Below are 18,118 nucleotides of genomic sequence, written 5' to 3' on the forward strand. Positions count from 1 at the left end.
AAACCAGATCTTTATTTGCTGCTCACTTGTTTTATTGCTCTACAGTGTAGTAGCATCAAAACATATTAAATGATTGCTCACATACAGGGGTTGGACAATGAAACTGAAACACCTGGATTTAGACCACAATAATTTATTAGTATGGTGTAGGGCCTCCTTTTGCGGCCAATACAGCGTCAATTCGTCTTGGGAATGACATATACAATTCCTGCACAGTGGTCAGAGGGATTTTAAGCCATTCTTCTTGCAGGATAGTGGCCAGGTCACTACGTGATACTGGTGGAGGAAAACGTTTCCTGACTCGCTCCTCCAAAACACCCCAAAGTGGTTCAATAATATTTAGATCTGGTGACTGTGCAGGCCATGGGAGATGTTCAACTTCACTTTCATGTTCATCAAACCAATCTTTCACCAGTCTTGCTGTGTGTATTGGTGCATTGTCATCCTGATACACGGCACCGCCTTCAGGATACAATGTTTGAACCATTGGATGCACATGGTCCTCAAGAATGGTTCAGTAGCCCTTGGCAGTGAGGCGTCCATGATATAGCAGCCCAAACCATCACTGATCCACCCCCATGCTTCACTCTGGGCATGCAACATTCTGGGTGGTTCGCTTCTTTGGGGCTTCTCCACACCATAACTCTCCCGGATGTGGGGAAAACAGTAAAGGTGGACTCATCAGAGAACAATATATGTTTCACATTGTCCACAGCCCAAGATTTGCGCTCCTTGCACCATTGAAACTGACGTTTGGCATTGGCATGAGTGACCAAAGGTTTGGCTATAGCAGCCCGGCCGTGTATATTGACCCTGTGGAGCTCCTGATGGACAGTTCTGGTGGAAACAGGAGAGTTGAGGTGCACAATTAATTCTGCCGTGATTTGGGCAGCTGTGGTTTTATGTTTTTTGGATACAATCCGGGTTAGCACCCGAACATCCCTTTCAGACAGCTTCCTCTTGCGTCCTCAGTTAATCCTGTTGGATGTGGTTGGTCCTTCTTGGTGGTATGCTGACATTACCCTGGATACCGTGGCTCTTGATACATCACAAAGACTTGCTGTCTTGGTCATAGATGCGCCAGCAAGACGTGCACCAACAATTTGTCCTCTTTTGAACTCTGGTATGTCACCCATAATGTTGTGTGCATTTCAATATTTTGAGCAAAACTGTGCTCTTACCCTGCTAATTGAACCTTCACACTCTGCTCTTACTGGTGCAATGTGCAATCAATGAAGACTGGCTACCAGGCTGGTCCAATTTAGCCATGAAACCTCCCACACTAAAATGACAGGTGTTTCAGTTTCATTGTCTAACCCCTGTAGCTCTGTGTTATGCAACATTACTGATGTGTGTGTGTGTGTGTGTGTGTGTTTAGAGCGTCTGGTGGAGAGCCTGCGTCTGCCTCAGGTACCCATCCTTCATGCTCAGGTGTTCCTTTTCTTCAGAGTGCTGCTGCTACGCATGTCACCTCAACATCTCACATCACTCTGGCCTACCATGATCACTGAGCTGGTGAGCGCAAGAAGCTGCACACAATCAATCTCTCCTATTGTACCTTAACTTTGCTTCTTTTACACAAACCATCTTTCTCTCACACGTTTTCTTAATCTGGTGTGTGTGTCTTTATAGGTTCAGGTGTTTCTACTGATGGAGCAGGAGCTAACAGCTGATGAGGACATATCAAGGTATACTTGCACATAGGAGGGCAATTAATCAATCGGAACTTTTTTCTAGAGAACTTTATAAACAGTGAAACGTAATAGATGCTAAAAAAAGGAGCGAGAATACAAACCACAATCACACCAGAAAATAGTAAACTAAGTCAAATAAAAAGTATTATTGGCTGGCTGAAAATGTAGAGCTAAGAAAACACAGTTGTCATCATAAATTAGGTGGAACCATAAATGCAAACAATGTAAAAAAAAAAATGTTAAACTCTAAAAATGTACTTTAACCACAAGACAAAAATGTGTAAAATTACTTTTAGTTTTTGATACAATTTCAAATAGTCGCTAGATCAAAAGATTAATAATATTTGGGCTCTAAGATCAAATTAAAAATGCAATAAAACCAAACCAAAATAAAATTATAATAAATAACAGATAAATAACAACATAATAGATATTTGCTTGGGTTCAAATAACAAGCTTTCATTTGCTTTTAAAAACATCACCACCATCAGCTGACCTCAGGTCTTCAGAAATGCTGTCTGAAAGGTGAGGGCTGTCGTAAATGAATCACGCCTCTCACAGGCGCAGTTCTGGTGCTTCTGATGCCTCACCATGAGGTAGGATTTTTAGTGTCGGTGCCGACAGAAGGCCTTTCTTAGAGTATTTAACGGGGGGTGGAGAGGTGATTGGTAAAAAATTGAATCAGATACATATGTTGGACTAAAATGAGAATGCTTACTTCCCCTCTAACTTTCTTTCATAAATCTCCCACTGGTTCATTTCTAGGACGTCAGGACCATCGGTTGCTGGCTTGGAGACCACCTATTCCGGAGGGAACGGCTTCTCCACCTCCTACAACAGCCAACGCTGGCTCAACCTCTACCTCTCCGCTTGCAAGTTCCTAGATCTTGCCTTGGCGCTGCCTCCCGAGAGTCTCCCTCAGTTCCAGATGTCAGTGCAGATAAAACTGCAGCACTTTAGACTTTGCATTTAATAGGAAGGGGTCAAGGAATTGAGACCAAACACCTAATCAGTTAGAATATGATTCAAAAGTTCATTTCTTTCACTAAATCAATTCAAACTGCCAACTTCTAATACATAGATTCATAACACAGATACATTTCAGGCATTTATTTCTGTTCATTTGGATGATTATGGCTTAACTTTCATCATCTGCAAGCCATAGTCATCAAACATAACAGAAACGCTTGAAGCATATCACTCTGTAACAAAAATGTTCATTATGAATTTCACTTCTGAGTAAAATTGCTGAAATAAATAAAACATTGGATGATATTCTTATTTAGTTAGAACTATGGTCCTGCTGGTTGTTGTTTCTCAAGCTTTTGGGAAATTAAAATGCGTTGTGTCAAGCTGAGCACTTCTTCATTACAGGTACCGCTGGGCCTTCATCCCCGAGGCTTCAGATGATTCTGGGTTGGAGGTGAGGCGTCAGGGGACCCATCAGAGGGAGTTCAAGCCCTACGTGGTTCGTCTAGTGAAGCTGTTAAGAAAACGAGCAAAGGTATCTCCTCCAGCTGTATGTTAACAATCTTTGAATAACTGGCGAAAAACGTAGCTATTGTAAATGAAACTACCCTTTTAGATGAATTTTCCTTTCTAAAATATATATTTTTTCTGTATACAATAGAAAAACCCAGAGGAGGACTGTTCCACTAAAACCTTACCCTGGGAGCCGGGTCACCTGATGCTGACCCTCTACGTTATCCGCAGCATGGAGCAGCTGCTGCCCTTCTTCAACCTGCTCAGCCAGGTGTTTAACAGCAAGGCCAGCTGCCGAACGGGCCCCGTCTACAGCCACAATCCCACAGATTCTTCCTTCACCAGCAGCAAGGAGGGCATCAAACTGGAGAGCCAGAAGGTGTTCTGGAGCCGGGCTCGACAGAACATCGAGGAGATGGTGGAAAAAGACTTTCTAGAGGGCCTTATCAAGACATGAGAACCCAACAAGGGAGGAACAGGGCATTAACACATAACTGAACACTAGTGAAAAAATTTAACATGTACATTCATGAACAATATGGGATATAAAGAGGGACAGGTTTGTACAGCTTTTGTATTTATGATTCTTGAGGTACTGTATTTAATTTTTTGTATATATGGAGCAGCTTTTGTCAAGTTTTAACATTTCATCTGAATCCTTAAGAAGACATTAAAAATGCTGTGCTATTCCATGTGACTTAATAAAAAAGGTTTCTACTGATAGCCATATCAGCCTGTCACTGTCTTCAAAACATTTTAAAGCTCTTTCTGTTGTTGCGGTTTAAACACATTCAGGATGTGGAAAGTCTTCCTCTGGAATATGTTTGAAAAGAATTCATATATGTAAATTCTCAAGAGATACAATGATTTTGCACTTGTAACATGCACTCTTTTTCTGATCTAGGATTTGCTTGACATAATGGATAATACTACACAACTCTTCAGCATTAAAATCTGAGGCACAAAATTTAAAAACTTTCAGCAAGTGAATTGTCTGCTGATGGATTTATCAGTTATGTACATATGATTTCTGTCAATTTAAAACATCAAATGTTAATACAATGAACAATGGAAAGGGAGTTTTATCATTCTAGGAAAGAAAACTGTCTCCATGCTTCTCTGGTTACTACCTGGCCTGTCAGTTCAGGTGAAAGGATGGTATACAGGTCCTTTTCAAAATATTAGCATATTGTGATAAAGTTCATTATTTTCCATAATGTAATGATGAAAATTTAACATTCATATATTTTAGATTCATTGCACACTAACTGAAATATTTCAGGTCTTTTATTGTCTTAATACGGATGATTGTGGCATACAGCTTATGAAAACCCAAAATTCCTATCTCATAAAATTAGCATATTTCATCCGACCAATAAAAGAAAAGTGTTTTTAATACAAAAAACGTCAACCTTCAAATAATCATGTACAGCTATGCACTCAATACTTGGTCGGGAATCCTTTTGCAGAAATGACTGCTTCAATGCGGCGTGGCATGGAGGCAATCAGCCTGTGGCACTGCTGAGGTCTTATGGAGGCCCAGGATGCTTCGATAGCGGCCTTTAGCTCATCCAGAGTGTTGGGTCTTGAGTCTCTCAACGTTCTCTTCACAATATCCCACAGATTCTCTATGGGGTTCAGGTCAGGAGAGTTGGCAGGCCAATTGAGCACAGTGATACCATGGTCAGTAAACCATTTACCAGTGGTTTTGGCACTGTGAGCAGGTGCCAGGTCGTGCTGAAAAATGAAATCTTCATCTCCATAAAGCTTTTCAGCAGATGGAAGCATGAAGTGCTCCAAAATCTCCTGATAGCTAGCTGCATTGACCCTGCCCTTGATAAAACACAGTGGACCAACACCAGCAGCTGACACGGCACCCCAGACCATCACTGACTGTGGGTACTTGACACTGGACTTCTGGCATTTTGGCATTTCCTTCTCCCCAGTCTTCCTCCAGACTCTGGCACCCTGATTTCCGAATGACATGCAGAATTTGCTTTCATCCGAAAAAAGTACTTTGGACCACTGAGCAACAGTCCAGTGCTGCTTCTCTGTAGCCCAGGTCAGGCGCTTCTGCCGCTGTTTCTGGTTCAAAAGTGGCTTGACCTGGGGAATGCGGCACCTGTAGCCCATTTCCTGCACACGCCTGTGCACGGTGGCTCTGGATGTTTCTACTCCAGACTCAGTCCACTGCTTCCGCAGGTCCCCCAAGGTCTGGAATCGGCCCTTCTCCACAATCTTCCTCAGGGTCCGGTCACCTCTTCTCGTTGTGCAGCGTTTTCTGCCACACTTTTTCCTTCCCACAGACTTCCCACTGAGGTGCCTTGATACAGCACTCTGGGAACAGCCTATTCGTTCAGAAATTTCTTTCTGTGTCTTACCCTCTTGCTTGAGGGTGTCAATAGTGGCCTTCTGGACAGCAGTCAGGTCGGCAGTCTTACCCATGATTGGGGTTTTGAGTGATGAACCAGGCTGGGAGTTTTAAAGGCCTCAGGAATCTTTTGCAGGTGTTTAGAGTTAACTCGTTGATTCAGATGATTAGGTTCATAGCTTGTTTAGAGACCCTTTTAATGATATGCTAATTTTGTGAGATAGGAATTTTAGGTTTTCATGAGCTGTATGCCAAAATCATCCGTATTAAGACAATAAAAGACCTGAAATATTTCAGTTAGTGTGCAATGAATCTAAAATATATGAATGTTAAATTTTCATCATTACATTATGGAAAATAATGAACTTTATCACAATATGCTAATATTTTGAGAAGGACCTGTAAACCTCTCCACAACTTTCTTCCTGACCAGTCTGTTGTGGTCCTTCTTCCTGTTTCATGTTTGTTCAATAATGTTCTCTAACAAACCTCTGAGGCCTTCACTCAGCAGTTGCATTGATAATGAGATTATATCACTCAAATGGACTCTGCTAATTAGAAGAGTTTTGAAGACAATTAGTACCTGAGTTTTATTTAAGGGCTTAGGAATAAGGGGGCCTGAATACAAATGCACACACTTTCTGCTTTGTATTAGTAACATAGTCACATTTTGAAAAAAAAAAAAAAAAAATCCTTTCACAACACTGTAATGTATTTAGTGTTTGTCATTCGCCTAGATCCAAATAGGATGAAGTGAACTTGAACAAAATATGGGAAACAAGGCAGATAGGTGAACATCTAAGTCATCCACTATTAGGAGAGATCAGCACCGTGGACAGGGACTAAATCCGCCTCACTTCTTCGCGTCCTGCTCTGCTGCTCATAAATGAATGAATCTATTTGTTTTACACAAATAGAGAGCCCAGGGATCAGAGAACATGGTGAAGTCTTGTTGCATGCAGCTTCGGGCTTCATATGACCTTCACAGAAAGCATGACGCTCGGCTGTTTAGATGAACCCCTCGTGTTATCGCGCCTTCTCCGGGTCTCGCGATAACAGAGGCAGCAGCGAGGCTGGCAAAGCAGCGTCATCTGACTCAGAGTAGGTTGGGAGGGGAGGGGGGGTGCAGGGCGATATGAATTAGTTATTAAATAAATAAAATAGGAGGGTGTGAATTCGTCTAAAATCACAGCTATCTAACCATCCGGGCTGCAGCGCGTATTTTCGGGCTCACAGGCCGCAACGGGGGCAGAAGAAGGAGGGAGGAAAACAGCTGCGCCGGACGGTGGGGGATGATGACAGTGATGATGCTCCCCTCTATGCCCCGCTGATACACAGGGACGGAAGGAACGCTGCTGCTGCTGGAGAGGATTATCCAGGAGGAAGGAAAACAGGGAGGAGGGAGAGACAGCAACCAGCATCATCCTGCAAGCACCGAAACACCGATCAGAAATAAAAAATAAATAAAATAAAACCCATCTAGGATTGGACTGGATTTCGGTGCCGAATGTCGGATACTGGCCTTCAGGGAAGGAAACGCATGCATATCCAACAGGACAGACTTCCAGTTATTATGCAATCAAAGCGAGCAGAAAGTGTCCCAGTGTATCCGCTCTAGTGCTGGATCTGTGTTGCGTTTTCGAGGGCAGCTGGGATTATAGAGGCTGCCCGCTCCTTTCGGTGAGTGAGAGTGAAAGTGGGGGGGGTAGGACCATATTGGACACTGATTGTGGAGATTGTACTCAGCGGATATTTAGAAGATGTCGGGGCAGACGCTGACAGACCGCATCGCCGCGGCGCAGTACACCCTGACGGGCTCCGAGGTCTCCAGAGTCGTGTGTAAGGCCACCACACATGAGCAGACAGCCCCAAAGAAAAAACACCTGGAATGTAAGTCTATCTATCTATCTATCTATCTATCTATCTATCTATCTATCTATCTATCTATCTATCTATCTATCTATCTATCTATCTATCTATCTATCTATCTATCTATCTATCTATCTATCTATCTATCTATCTATCTATCTATCTATCTATCTATCTATCTATCTATCTATCTATCTATCTATCTATCTATCTATCTATCTATCTATCTATCTATCTATCTATCTATCCAAACATACTACACTATGTCCTTTCTGACCCCTCATTCAGCTTCTTCCACCAGAGCAGTAATCCTTACATTGCACTGACTTCCATTCATTGAATCTAGCCTAGCCCCCAAGTTTATCCATGTTTACTGCATTTCTAGCTCTAAACGCCAACCAATAATACAGACACTGAATTAATCTGGGATTTGGTCATAGCTATGACCGGTCGAGGAGCAGTCCTAATGAGACTACAAAAAACAGTAACGCAGACACACATACAAGTGCACACAATTCTGCTATTTGCAGTGCCATATTATGTCACAGAAATGTATCACGCTGAACATCTTAAAGGTCGCATTTGATTTTGTCATGTAACGATTACAAACTTAAATGTATTTTAATGTAATATTATGTGACAGACCAACACAAAGCAGTGCATAATTGTGGAAGAAAATTGGTTCATGGTTTCCAAATGTTTTTACAAATCTGAGAAGTGTGGGGTGTCATCTAATTAATAAGTGAAGTCAGTTTGTGTGTAAATTAATCTTAGTACAAATCTAGCTGTCCTGTGAAGGCCTCAAACATTTGTTAGAGAACATTACTGAACAAACAGCTTCATGAAGACCAATGAACACAATAGACAAGTCTGGCATAAAGCTGGAAAGCATGGCTTAACTATCCTACCCAGAGATGGCCAGGCAAAGGGAAGCATTAATCAAAGAAACATAACGATAGTAACTCTGGAGGACCTATGGAGATCCACAGCTCAGGTGGAAGAATCTGGTTGCAGGACAGCTGGGGTTTATGGGTGAATGACAGGAATAAACCCTTTGGTGAAAGAATACCAGAAGAACTCCTGTTTAAAGTTGACCACGAAGTATGCAAGGGACTGTGCAAACAGGTAGAAGGAGGTTTTCTGGTCAGCTGAGATCAAAACTGAACTTTTGGCCAACATGCATATCACTTTGTGTGGCAGAAAAGTAACACTGCACATCACCCTGAACACACCATCCCCACCATGAAACACGGTGGTGTCAGCATCATGGTATTGGGGATGCTTCTTCAGCAGGGACAGGGAAGCGTCAAGACTAATGGAGCTAAATATAGGACATTCCTGGAAGAAAGACTATAAGAAGATTTGAGACTCGGGTAGAGGTTGAACCTTCCAGCAGAACAATGGCCTTAAACATACAGTTAGAAGTACTATGGATCAGTTTAAATCAAAGCAATTGAGAAACTGTGGCAGGAGTTGATAATCACAGATGCTCTCCATCCAATCTGAGTGACTTGGAGATATAGAGGTATGAGCAAAACATTCAGTCTCAAGATTTGCAAAGCTAGTAGAGACACACCGCAACGACTTGCAGCTGTAATTAGTGGTTCCACAAGATATTCATTCATACCAGACTTCAGATTTATTTTCTGTATGATTCTGAAAACCATGTATTCTTTTCAGTCCATCTGACACTTATGCACAACTTTGTGTTTGTCACACAAAATTACATTACATCCCAGCAAAACACATTATGATTTGTGGTCGTAATGTGAGAAAATGACATAAAGTCCAAGGGTTTCTCAGGATTATAACTATAATTTAAGCTTTCTCAAAAGGGAAAACTGTACTGTAGTTTGAAGCAAAAAAGCAGACAAAAAGGTATAATGAAGCTTCCTGCGGGAAATTAAAATAGCAAGCTAAAATGCACAAAGGCCACTCCATGGTATGAATAACAGTGTTACCTAGGAATATAGCTATCACAATGCTTACATTCAGGAAAAACATATTTTAAAATCCCAGGAAATGCCTGCAGGTTGAAGTTGGCAAACTAAAACACACTGAGAGAAATCAGTCCATGGAAAATATAAAAGTGAACAATGAATTCTGGTAATTTAGTCAATAGCTATTTGCAAACTGGTTTGTTTGCACAAGTTTGCATCAGCATTTTATGACAAGTGAAGAGGCACGTGGTCACACCCTCAATTATGGAGGCTAAAACTAGCTTTAAAGTAGTTTTGTCATCAACATTAATGAGTTTTTTCAGACCCTTGTTCCATTACATTCATTTCAACATGAAGTTTACACCAAGATATCCTTGTGAAACTGCAAATAATTTGTTGTTGTGTAAAGCTACAGCTTCCCCTTGAGTTATGACCACTGAAGTACAGAATATGTCCGAAACAAATATATCTGCAACATTATTATGTATTGTATCATCATTAGTTCATTAAAGGTAAATCTCCTTCATTAAAGAAAACTGAAGGATAATATTTGACATACTATTATTCTTATCTATCTATTTACTTTTAAGTGCTGCACAAGGAGTTATTGAAAATGTTTACTTTCTCATAATTTGGTCTGTGATCACTACCAGAAATATAATTATATGTAATATCTGTTATAATTTTGTCTGTTATCATTTCAATAATGTCCTACAATGCTAGTTCTAAATTATGAAGCTATAGGAGGTTTTACCTGTTTTTTGCGTAAGGATATTTTGGATCTTATTTGAGGCTCTATGAAGTTTTTATCAGTATAAGTAGGTTTTTTAGGATTTTGTGGTCTTAGTGGCTGTTATTCACACGGTTTAGACAGGAAGGGGACAGACAGAGACATGTAGCGAGGGTCCTGACGTCAGTAGTCTACCGGAGGGATGATTAATATGGTGTACCTCCACCACCATTATACTGACCGTCGAGTAACAGATATCATATCCCACTGAGTTTGGAGAAAAATTGAAACAGTCAGATTGGTGGAAGGCAATATAAGACATAAACGATTACAGTTGAGATGTTTTAAATTGCTAAAGTCAACTAAAAGCTCGGTGGAGAACTTATAGCATTCAATATTTAATCTGCAGTAAATTATCCTGTTGTCATCTTTACTTTGCTTTGTTGTTTTTCGGAAAACAACGAAGCACAAGATATTGACTGGTTATAATTTCCCAACAGAATCCAATTCCAAATAAATCTCAACTGTCCGTTAAAGACATGTCATACACACAGTTCATCTTCTTAAGACAACCGTTAGCTGGCTAAATAATGTTACATAAGCAATGTTGCACGAAGGTTTAGATTGAAGGTACATTTGACCTTACTCTTATCGCTCAACATGTTGTTAAAAATGTTTCCCATCAAGGACTGTTCTGGTTAAAAATATCACAGCTGTTGGCCACATGTGTGCCTCTCTGGTGAGAGCAACATTAGGAACCTATGTTCTATTTTACAACTTTAACCAGACCAAATGGAGGTGAATCAATCAAAATCTTGGTAAATGATTAGTTGATTGAACCTTAATAAGTCTCTGCACATATTAAGATGCAATTACCTTATTAAAAGCACCATGCACATATCATTTTAGTCAATCTTGCCATAAGAAAATAGGCAAACATGTCTATCTGATATCTTATAAGATCTATACAATCTTGAGGCAAACCTTATTAACTACTTTGTTTTTACGGCATAATTAAATGTTTTATTTTGTTATCTTCAAGTCCTTAGATGATTTTATCCATGTGGACAAAGGACATATTGCAGTACTAAACATTTACTTGTGGTTTGCCAAGAGTTTAAAGACTTTTATTAAGCTGAGACATGACTGCAGCACAAATCAGACACTCATAGTAAACTTGGAAAAGATTTTAATCAGAATGTGGGTAGGATTGTTCAATATAATGAAAGTGCATTCACAAAAACTCACTACCACTACGAGACCTGTGCTGGAAGCACTGGTTGTCATATTTGAGGATGAGGCCTGAATTGCTTTTGCCAAGAAGATGCAGCTGTGAGTCAAGGGTGTGAATCGGAGGTTTTCAAGCCATTTAGATCAAAGACTTGAATCTAACTTCATCAAGATTCTTTAATATTCAGCAGCACTGGGTCACCATTGCAAATAGTGTGGTTTTTTCAGGAAGCATCTTTCTCACCGGTATAACCATCGGAACTGTTGGCTAGGACACAAGTCAGTAAGACAGGAATATAACACTAACCACATTCACTGTTAATTCTAGCATGCAGGGCTGTGTGGGATGCGAGCCAGACGGGACTGTTAGAAAAATTGGAATGATGTCTGAACAGAGAAATGTAAGTTTAAGATGCTTCTCTGGTTTCGTTTGTCTGGATTTGCACAAAGTCTCGCTTATGAGCCCTAGATGAGAAGGTTGGTGTTTTAACCTGTTGTAGACTATTGTCGCAAATAAAACTAAAAAACACATCTAGGTTTGATGCAACCAAGGTGCCTGTTGATGCATATTTCACACATGCAAAGTATCATATTTGATGTACTTTAATTAATAATTTTTACTTTTAAGTAAAAATTATTGCTTCTAAGCTGGATGTATTGCTAAATCCCAAATCATCATTCATTTTTTCCATCTTACTTCTCATTGTTAGTGGTGCAGAATACTTATGTCTTTGGAACTTGATTTTTTTATTCCTTTTGCCTGAAACAGCAGCTGCTAAATTAATGCTGTGATAACAAAATGTGTGATGAATGCTATTTATTTCTCCTGTGAGGAGTACTGGAAGGTAGCATTTTACTGATTAGGTGAAAACAACCAAGCCAGTTGGTTAGTTATATCTGCAGGTCAGAAGAAATCAGTGAAACAAGATTTGAATGTCGGTCAAAGGAAGATGACTTTTTTTCCAAAGACATGCCCTACTACTCCTGCTGCTCCTAATAGCCTCTTTCTCTTATCTGCTCATTGGGTTCCCAAACCTCTAAATCCTGCTGCTGTTCCAACAGTCACGACATGTTGGTAATGTGAAGGTCATGTTTTAGAAAATCTGTTGTAGAAAATCCCTCTATTTCGCATCCACACAAGGTTTGGAATGTAAATGTGTACAGATCACGCCACAGATTAAGGGTTTGGATCCTTCAGTAAGTATCACCATATCTGCTGAATCGTGTTCCTACTCCAATTAACAGTTTATTTTAACAGAGATGCTATTATGCTGTGCTCACGGTAAAAGCAGAGCATATTACCTACTGGGTGTGTGTTGGTGACTGGAAGCGGAAGCAGGACAGCAAGCTATTAAAAACATAAACAGCATGCTGAGCACCCTCTGGCAGACAGGGTGCTGTTACCACTGCATGTGTCACCATCAATGTGTTACCAGATTTCAGAGGCACAAGGCCTCATGGATAAAGATGGGGTTTGGAAGCCGTTAGGATGGTCTTTTGGGCTCATCTGGTTTATTGTGATTTTCTTCTTCGAGAGATTCAAGCTTATTCTTAACTTTGTTTGACAGTGGTTTCTTTCTTTTTATTAAGGAGTTCAGAGTTTGGAAATATTCTTTGGCAAACCTCAAGAATATCACTGAGAAGATTTTACATATTCTTCTTATAACAACTGTCTTTGAGAAGAGAGACTTTTTTCTTCTGTTTCATAATATAAGTCTATCTCCCAGAATGCTTTAGCACAGGGGTTCCCAAACATTTCATCACAAGTATCACTTCAGTATTAAGGTTTCCAAGTACCACCACACTGACATATTAAAATTGTAATATAACCCACAACTTTTATTAAACTTTTGTAAAAAGACTGCCCACTGTCGCTACTTGCTCATCCAGGAAGAGTGAATGCTGCAAGTTACTGACTCAATGCAATCTGCTGGGTTTCCTTTGATAGAACATTTGAACCAATTTGAATGATAACCTGAATTTGACAAGTGAACTGTGATAACTAATGTACGTATGTACTTGACTTGGAATCTGTCAAGTACATACATTAAAGTGCATGTGACGTGTTGATGTTAGATACTGGGCACCAGGCAGGAAGGTTAGATTGGTAAAACAAATCACCAAAAGCTGACTGTTAGAGAACTGCATCTGAGAGTAGCAGCTTGTCTCCATAAAAGCCACTAAGAGGAGTGTCAGAGAAACACATTTTCTGTCATATCAGAAGCACAAACATCTGTAGTTTGCTCAAATCTACCTCCAGATGGAACTCTGTGCTTTGGTTGGATGAGACTTAAGATTGAGCTTTCATTAAACAAAGAAGCCGGGGCCGTCTGGCATGAAAAAGAGACTGAATATGTGAAAAAGCATCTCATGCCCAGTTTTAAGTATGGTGGGGGATAAGTGATGCTAAGGGCCGTCATCAGACACAAAAAAAAACACCTTGTTACATGGCCATCTCAGTCCTCAGGCCTAAAAGCTAAACAAATCTGGGGATGATCTGTAAAGAGCGTAGCATCTAGTAAAGACGCATTACTCCTTGCTACACGCTTGACACACTGACCGAACAGCCATGGAAGTGGGACCCAAACGGCAGCAATAAACTCAAGTACAAAATTATGTCTATGGAAGCTTCTTCTATTTTCAGGGCAACAGTGTTACGCCGAACCAAAAACCCTGAACAATGGATGGCAGACTACTTTGAAACAAATGGATCTAAACTGAAAGAAACCATTAGGGACAACATAGCTACTATGAATGAAGATGCAAAATAATACAACAACATTTATTTAAATAAGGAGCTAACAAAATAATGCATTACTTACAAACTAATACAAACTGAAAATATTTTAATATATTCCCAGTAATTGTTCCAAAATCAACATATAAAGCACTTTCTTGCTTAAACAGTCCCCTTAATCAACGTTCTGTTATTGTACCAGCCCAGAACAAATAAATTGTGCAAAAAACCTTTGGGAACTTTTTGTCTGTGTACGTCTGCTGGTATTTACAAGGAAACAGTCAACTTTCGCAATTTTTGTCTGTTCACCTTTTTACAGACACGCCCAGACACACACATTCACACATTCCAAGCAGTCTAAATAAATTAATGAAACCTCAATTGCCATATTATTATTTACCTGTGTTGTACCAATGAGTTTTCATTAGCATGAACAATTAGGCATCTGAAATATAATTGTACCCGTGGCTCATTTTTAAATTCAATTCAATTCAATTCAATTCAAAGATACTTTATTGATCCCCGAGGGGAAATTAGAATTCCAGTACAACCCATCCAAACAGACATCATGACACAAGACAAGGGGCGGAACGGGTCATTGAGGCTTTGCTGCCCACTCACAGGCGCTGCCCTTGCTAGATGAGAAAAGAGGCCACATTAGGTAAGTAGAGGAAAAAAAATCATATTTCACACTTTATCCTTAGCAGGATACAGTTTGAGATTGTAAAAAACCTCAGCACAAAGAAGCAACAAATTTACAAAACCACATCATGCCGGGAACGGTGAAGGTGGTGTGAGGGGGTGCATATGTTTATCTTGAGCATGTGTGTGTGTGTGTGCAAGTAGGTCCATGAAGCACTGTCACAGAGGCCATTGTCCTTGATGATACGTTGGAATGTTCATCAAACGGCCACAAAGTTCTGAGCAGGTCCACAGATATCCTCAGGGAAGGGAGGGGGCAGAGGGAGCAGAGCATCATGTTTACATAACTTCCAGGAGAAATTGAAGATAGCCGGCCATCAAGGCCGTGCAGGGGAGCCAGATTCAGAAAAACAATAATTATTTGGGTTAGGCTGACTCTTAATTTTCTGTCAGCCTTGAGAGTCCTTAGAAGACAGCAGTGATATTAACAGCTCTGCCACTGGTTACAAACAAGTAGTTCATAAGATTTCCCCCCAGCTAAGCATTTTTTTCAGTGTGAGTTTATGCTTCTGAAACAAAAGGAACTTTTATTTTATCAGGAGTTCCAGCTTATCTTTGTGTTTCTATATGCAAGAAATACCTTAAAAATATATTGCTTAAAAAGAACAACATTTCTCCTTATCTGATTAAAACACATTTGTCATTAGATTGTATGAGTACCTCAAACAAGATCCTTTGACAAAAAAAAAAAACCGTTTAAATTGTTGTAATGTTTAGGAAATGACAAAATAACGATCACTTGCTGGTTTCATAGCAGGAATTTCTTATTTCAGAAATGAGTTCTCAAATTTACAGACTTACATTCACTGTTATGTTTTCATCACTATAGAAATTCATTATATTTGTTTTGGCCAGTAGGGTTAGGTGGGCTTTAGTTAGTTGCAGTTTACTAATTGTATCCCTAGATGTCACTGCAACCCAGAAAGGTAATATATCCTAATATTTGGTAAAAATGTCAGTTTTAAACAATAGCCTGCCAAACTGATCTAAACACAACTGATCAATTTACACATTTTCTGGCTTTTGTTCAAAATCCCTGCCCTGTTTAATTGTGGGTAACCATTCAATTAGTGCTGGCATTATATAGGCCCAGACTGTTCCAGTATCCCTCAAATTAACTTCTGTCTCATCTGTCTGGAGTGAAATCATCAATAAATTCTTGTTTAAGGGTTCTGCCAGCAGTGTACAGGGCCGATCTTTGAGCCAAGGATCCTTTAGATCATCAGTTTTTAGTTTTTTTCCCCCTTGATACTTACTATTATTCATTGGTCTGCAGAACATAATTCAAGGCAACCTTTTTCTGTTCAGATGTTTCCTTTTGGATGAATCTTGGACAAACACTGAAGCAACTTGATGCGCCTGTTATACCTGCTGTTCCTTGAAGCAGGTCTAACTTCTAGGTTGATAAAATGTCAGAAACACTCATGGTCACAGTCTGCGGTTGCCCCTTTTTTTCACCCTGACTCCCTTCATTTCTTCTTTTTTCCTCTCTCTTCTTGTATTCTCAATGAGTTGCACTGAAAAGAAGAACTTTAAAGTGGGTTGTTGATATTGTACAGCAGACTTGATCGCTCTGCAGGAATCTTTGAGATCCTCTGTAATGGCAAACATGGTGTGGGAGGTGGAGTGCCCAGCCATCAGCGTGTGTCCAGATTAATGAGGTGAGTTGAAGATCCCCCATACTATCACACTATTATCTCTGCTACTGTAAATCTTAGCAGCAAGTAGATGTGCTCTCCTCTCCTCTCTCTGATCTTTCAATGTGATGCTTATGGGCCTGAAAAGGAAAAGCTCTGTTGTGGATTTAATGCTCAGATAATAAAAGAAAAAAAAAAACAACTATCTAAACCAGTCTGGCCCTATGTAAAAAACTAATTGTCCCCTAAACCAAATACCTGGTTGTATTTCAGTAATGAGTGCCATCAAGCATTTTCAAATCAATGGCCATGCAATAGCATCTCAACTGGATACAGACTTTGACTGGGCCACTCAGAAACCCTATTCTTTCAAACCACTCAGATATAGAATTTCTGGTTTGCTTTGGTCCTGCAGTGTAAACCAAGCATGCTTTAGCTTAAGGTCACAAACTGGTAGTCAAACATTCTCCTGCAAGATGTTTTGGTAAAGAGCAGGAATTCATGGTTCCATCAATTACAGCGAGTCCAGGTCCTGGTCCAAGTAAACCAGCCAGTTACCATAACTTTCTCTTCACAATGTCTGACTATTGGTATGATGTAATTTATCTGAAATCTGTGTTAGTTTTACATGAACACAACAGTTTTGCCTTGTCAGTGCAGAGAATGTTAGAAATTAGGTAAGCCTATGTTTTGTTTTTTGGTCCACCCATGGTTTTGCCTTGGAACTCTCCCATGGATGCATTTTCTTGCCCACTCTCTTTCTTATTTTTGAATCAAGAACACTGATCTTAACTGAGGTATGTGGAGCCTGCAGTGCATCAGATCTTGTTCTGGGTTCTTTGTTGACTTCTTGGATGAGTCATTGATGTGCGTTTTGGTAGACCGCCACTCCTTGAAAGGTCCTTCATTGTTCCGCTTTCCTCCATTTTTGATACTAGCTCTCACTGTGCTTCATTGGGGTCCCAAAAACCTCAGAAATGGCTTTGTTACTCTTTCCAGACTGACAGATGTCAATGACTTTGTTTCTCATATGTTCTTGATTTTTTTTGGGGGGGGAATTTTATGTCAGTTGTTTTAGATCTTTTAGCATACTTGTTGTCGGACAGGTTTTTTGCAAGTGATTTCTTGATTGTCCAGTTCATGGAATAAATTGGTGCGGGTGCTGCTAGTAAAAGTGAAACAAAACAAAGGGATAGTTTTTTTTCACTCAGGAAGTGAAATCATCATTTGAAAACTTCATTTTGTTTTTTCTCTGATCATCTTTGTCTGATATCAACATTTGTTTGAAACCCAAAAGATTTAAGTGTGCCAAAAAAGTAAAAACACAGGAAATCTGTAAAGGGGCAAATACTTTTCCAGTTATGTAAATGGCTGCGTAAATGGTACTTGTGCCCTGGCTGTACATCAGCCAGCTGCATATCAATAATGCAGTCAAGCTAGTGTTTCCTGCTGTATCATTACTCACTTTGCTTTCATTACTCAATGTTTCTCTTTGACTATAAATGGCCAAATGTACAGAGGACCTTTGTTTGTCACTAATCATACCTTAGAGATCATTTTCTTTGTTTTTCTTTCTGTGACATTTTAATGTTCATTAGACGTGTAGCTCACAAGATGGTCTGATAAATTCTGTTTAGTTCTACCGGAGGAACAGAAAAGTGTCACAAAAAGTTTTTCTCCATTTTGTATTTTCTCAGATCATCTTTGACCAAATGTACAGGGGAGC

The 18,118-nt window shown here is 39.9% G+C and overlaps 2 protein-coding genes across 2 annotated transcripts in view; both read left to right on the forward strand.

Annotated features, from left to right (window-relative positions):
* The window catches only part of dop1a (DOP1 leucine zipper like protein A), a 42,754-nt gene extending 38,851 nt beyond the window's left edge, over nucleotides 1-3,903 (forward strand). The window contains exons 34-38 of the mRNA XM_047357992.1: nucleotides 1,379-1,515; nucleotides 1,633-1,688; nucleotides 2,460-2,624; nucleotides 3,069-3,198; nucleotides 3,325-3,903. Coding sequence (XP_047213948.1) covers nucleotides 1,379-1,515; nucleotides 1,633-1,688; nucleotides 2,460-2,624; nucleotides 3,069-3,198; nucleotides 3,325-3,633 — 797 coding nt within the window. The 3' untranslated portion in view covers nucleotides 3,634-3,903. The remainder of the gene's footprint in view (nucleotides 1-1,378; nucleotides 1,516-1,632; nucleotides 1,689-2,459; nucleotides 2,625-3,068; nucleotides 3,199-3,324) is intronic.
* A 2,758-nt stretch (nucleotides 3,904-6,661) lies between these two features.
* Nucleotides 6,662-18,118, forward strand: part of snap91a (synaptosome associated protein 91a) — a 67,018-nt gene continuing 55,561 nt past the window's right edge. Inside the window, exon 1 of the mRNA XM_047357017.1 lies at nucleotides 6,662-7,437. Within this exon, the coding sequence (XP_047212973.1) occupies nucleotides 7,308-7,437 (130 nt within the window). The 5' untranslated portion in view covers nucleotides 6,662-7,307. The remainder of the gene's footprint in view (nucleotides 7,438-18,118) is intronic.

This window comes from Girardinichthys multiradiatus, chromosome 3 (assembly GCF_021462225.1).
Source record: "Girardinichthys multiradiatus isolate DD_20200921_A chromosome 3, DD_fGirMul_XY1, whole genome shotgun sequence".
In the NCBI taxonomy this organism is placed as follows: domain Eukaryota; kingdom Metazoa; phylum Chordata; class Actinopteri; order Cyprinodontiformes; family Goodeidae; genus Girardinichthys; species Girardinichthys multiradiatus.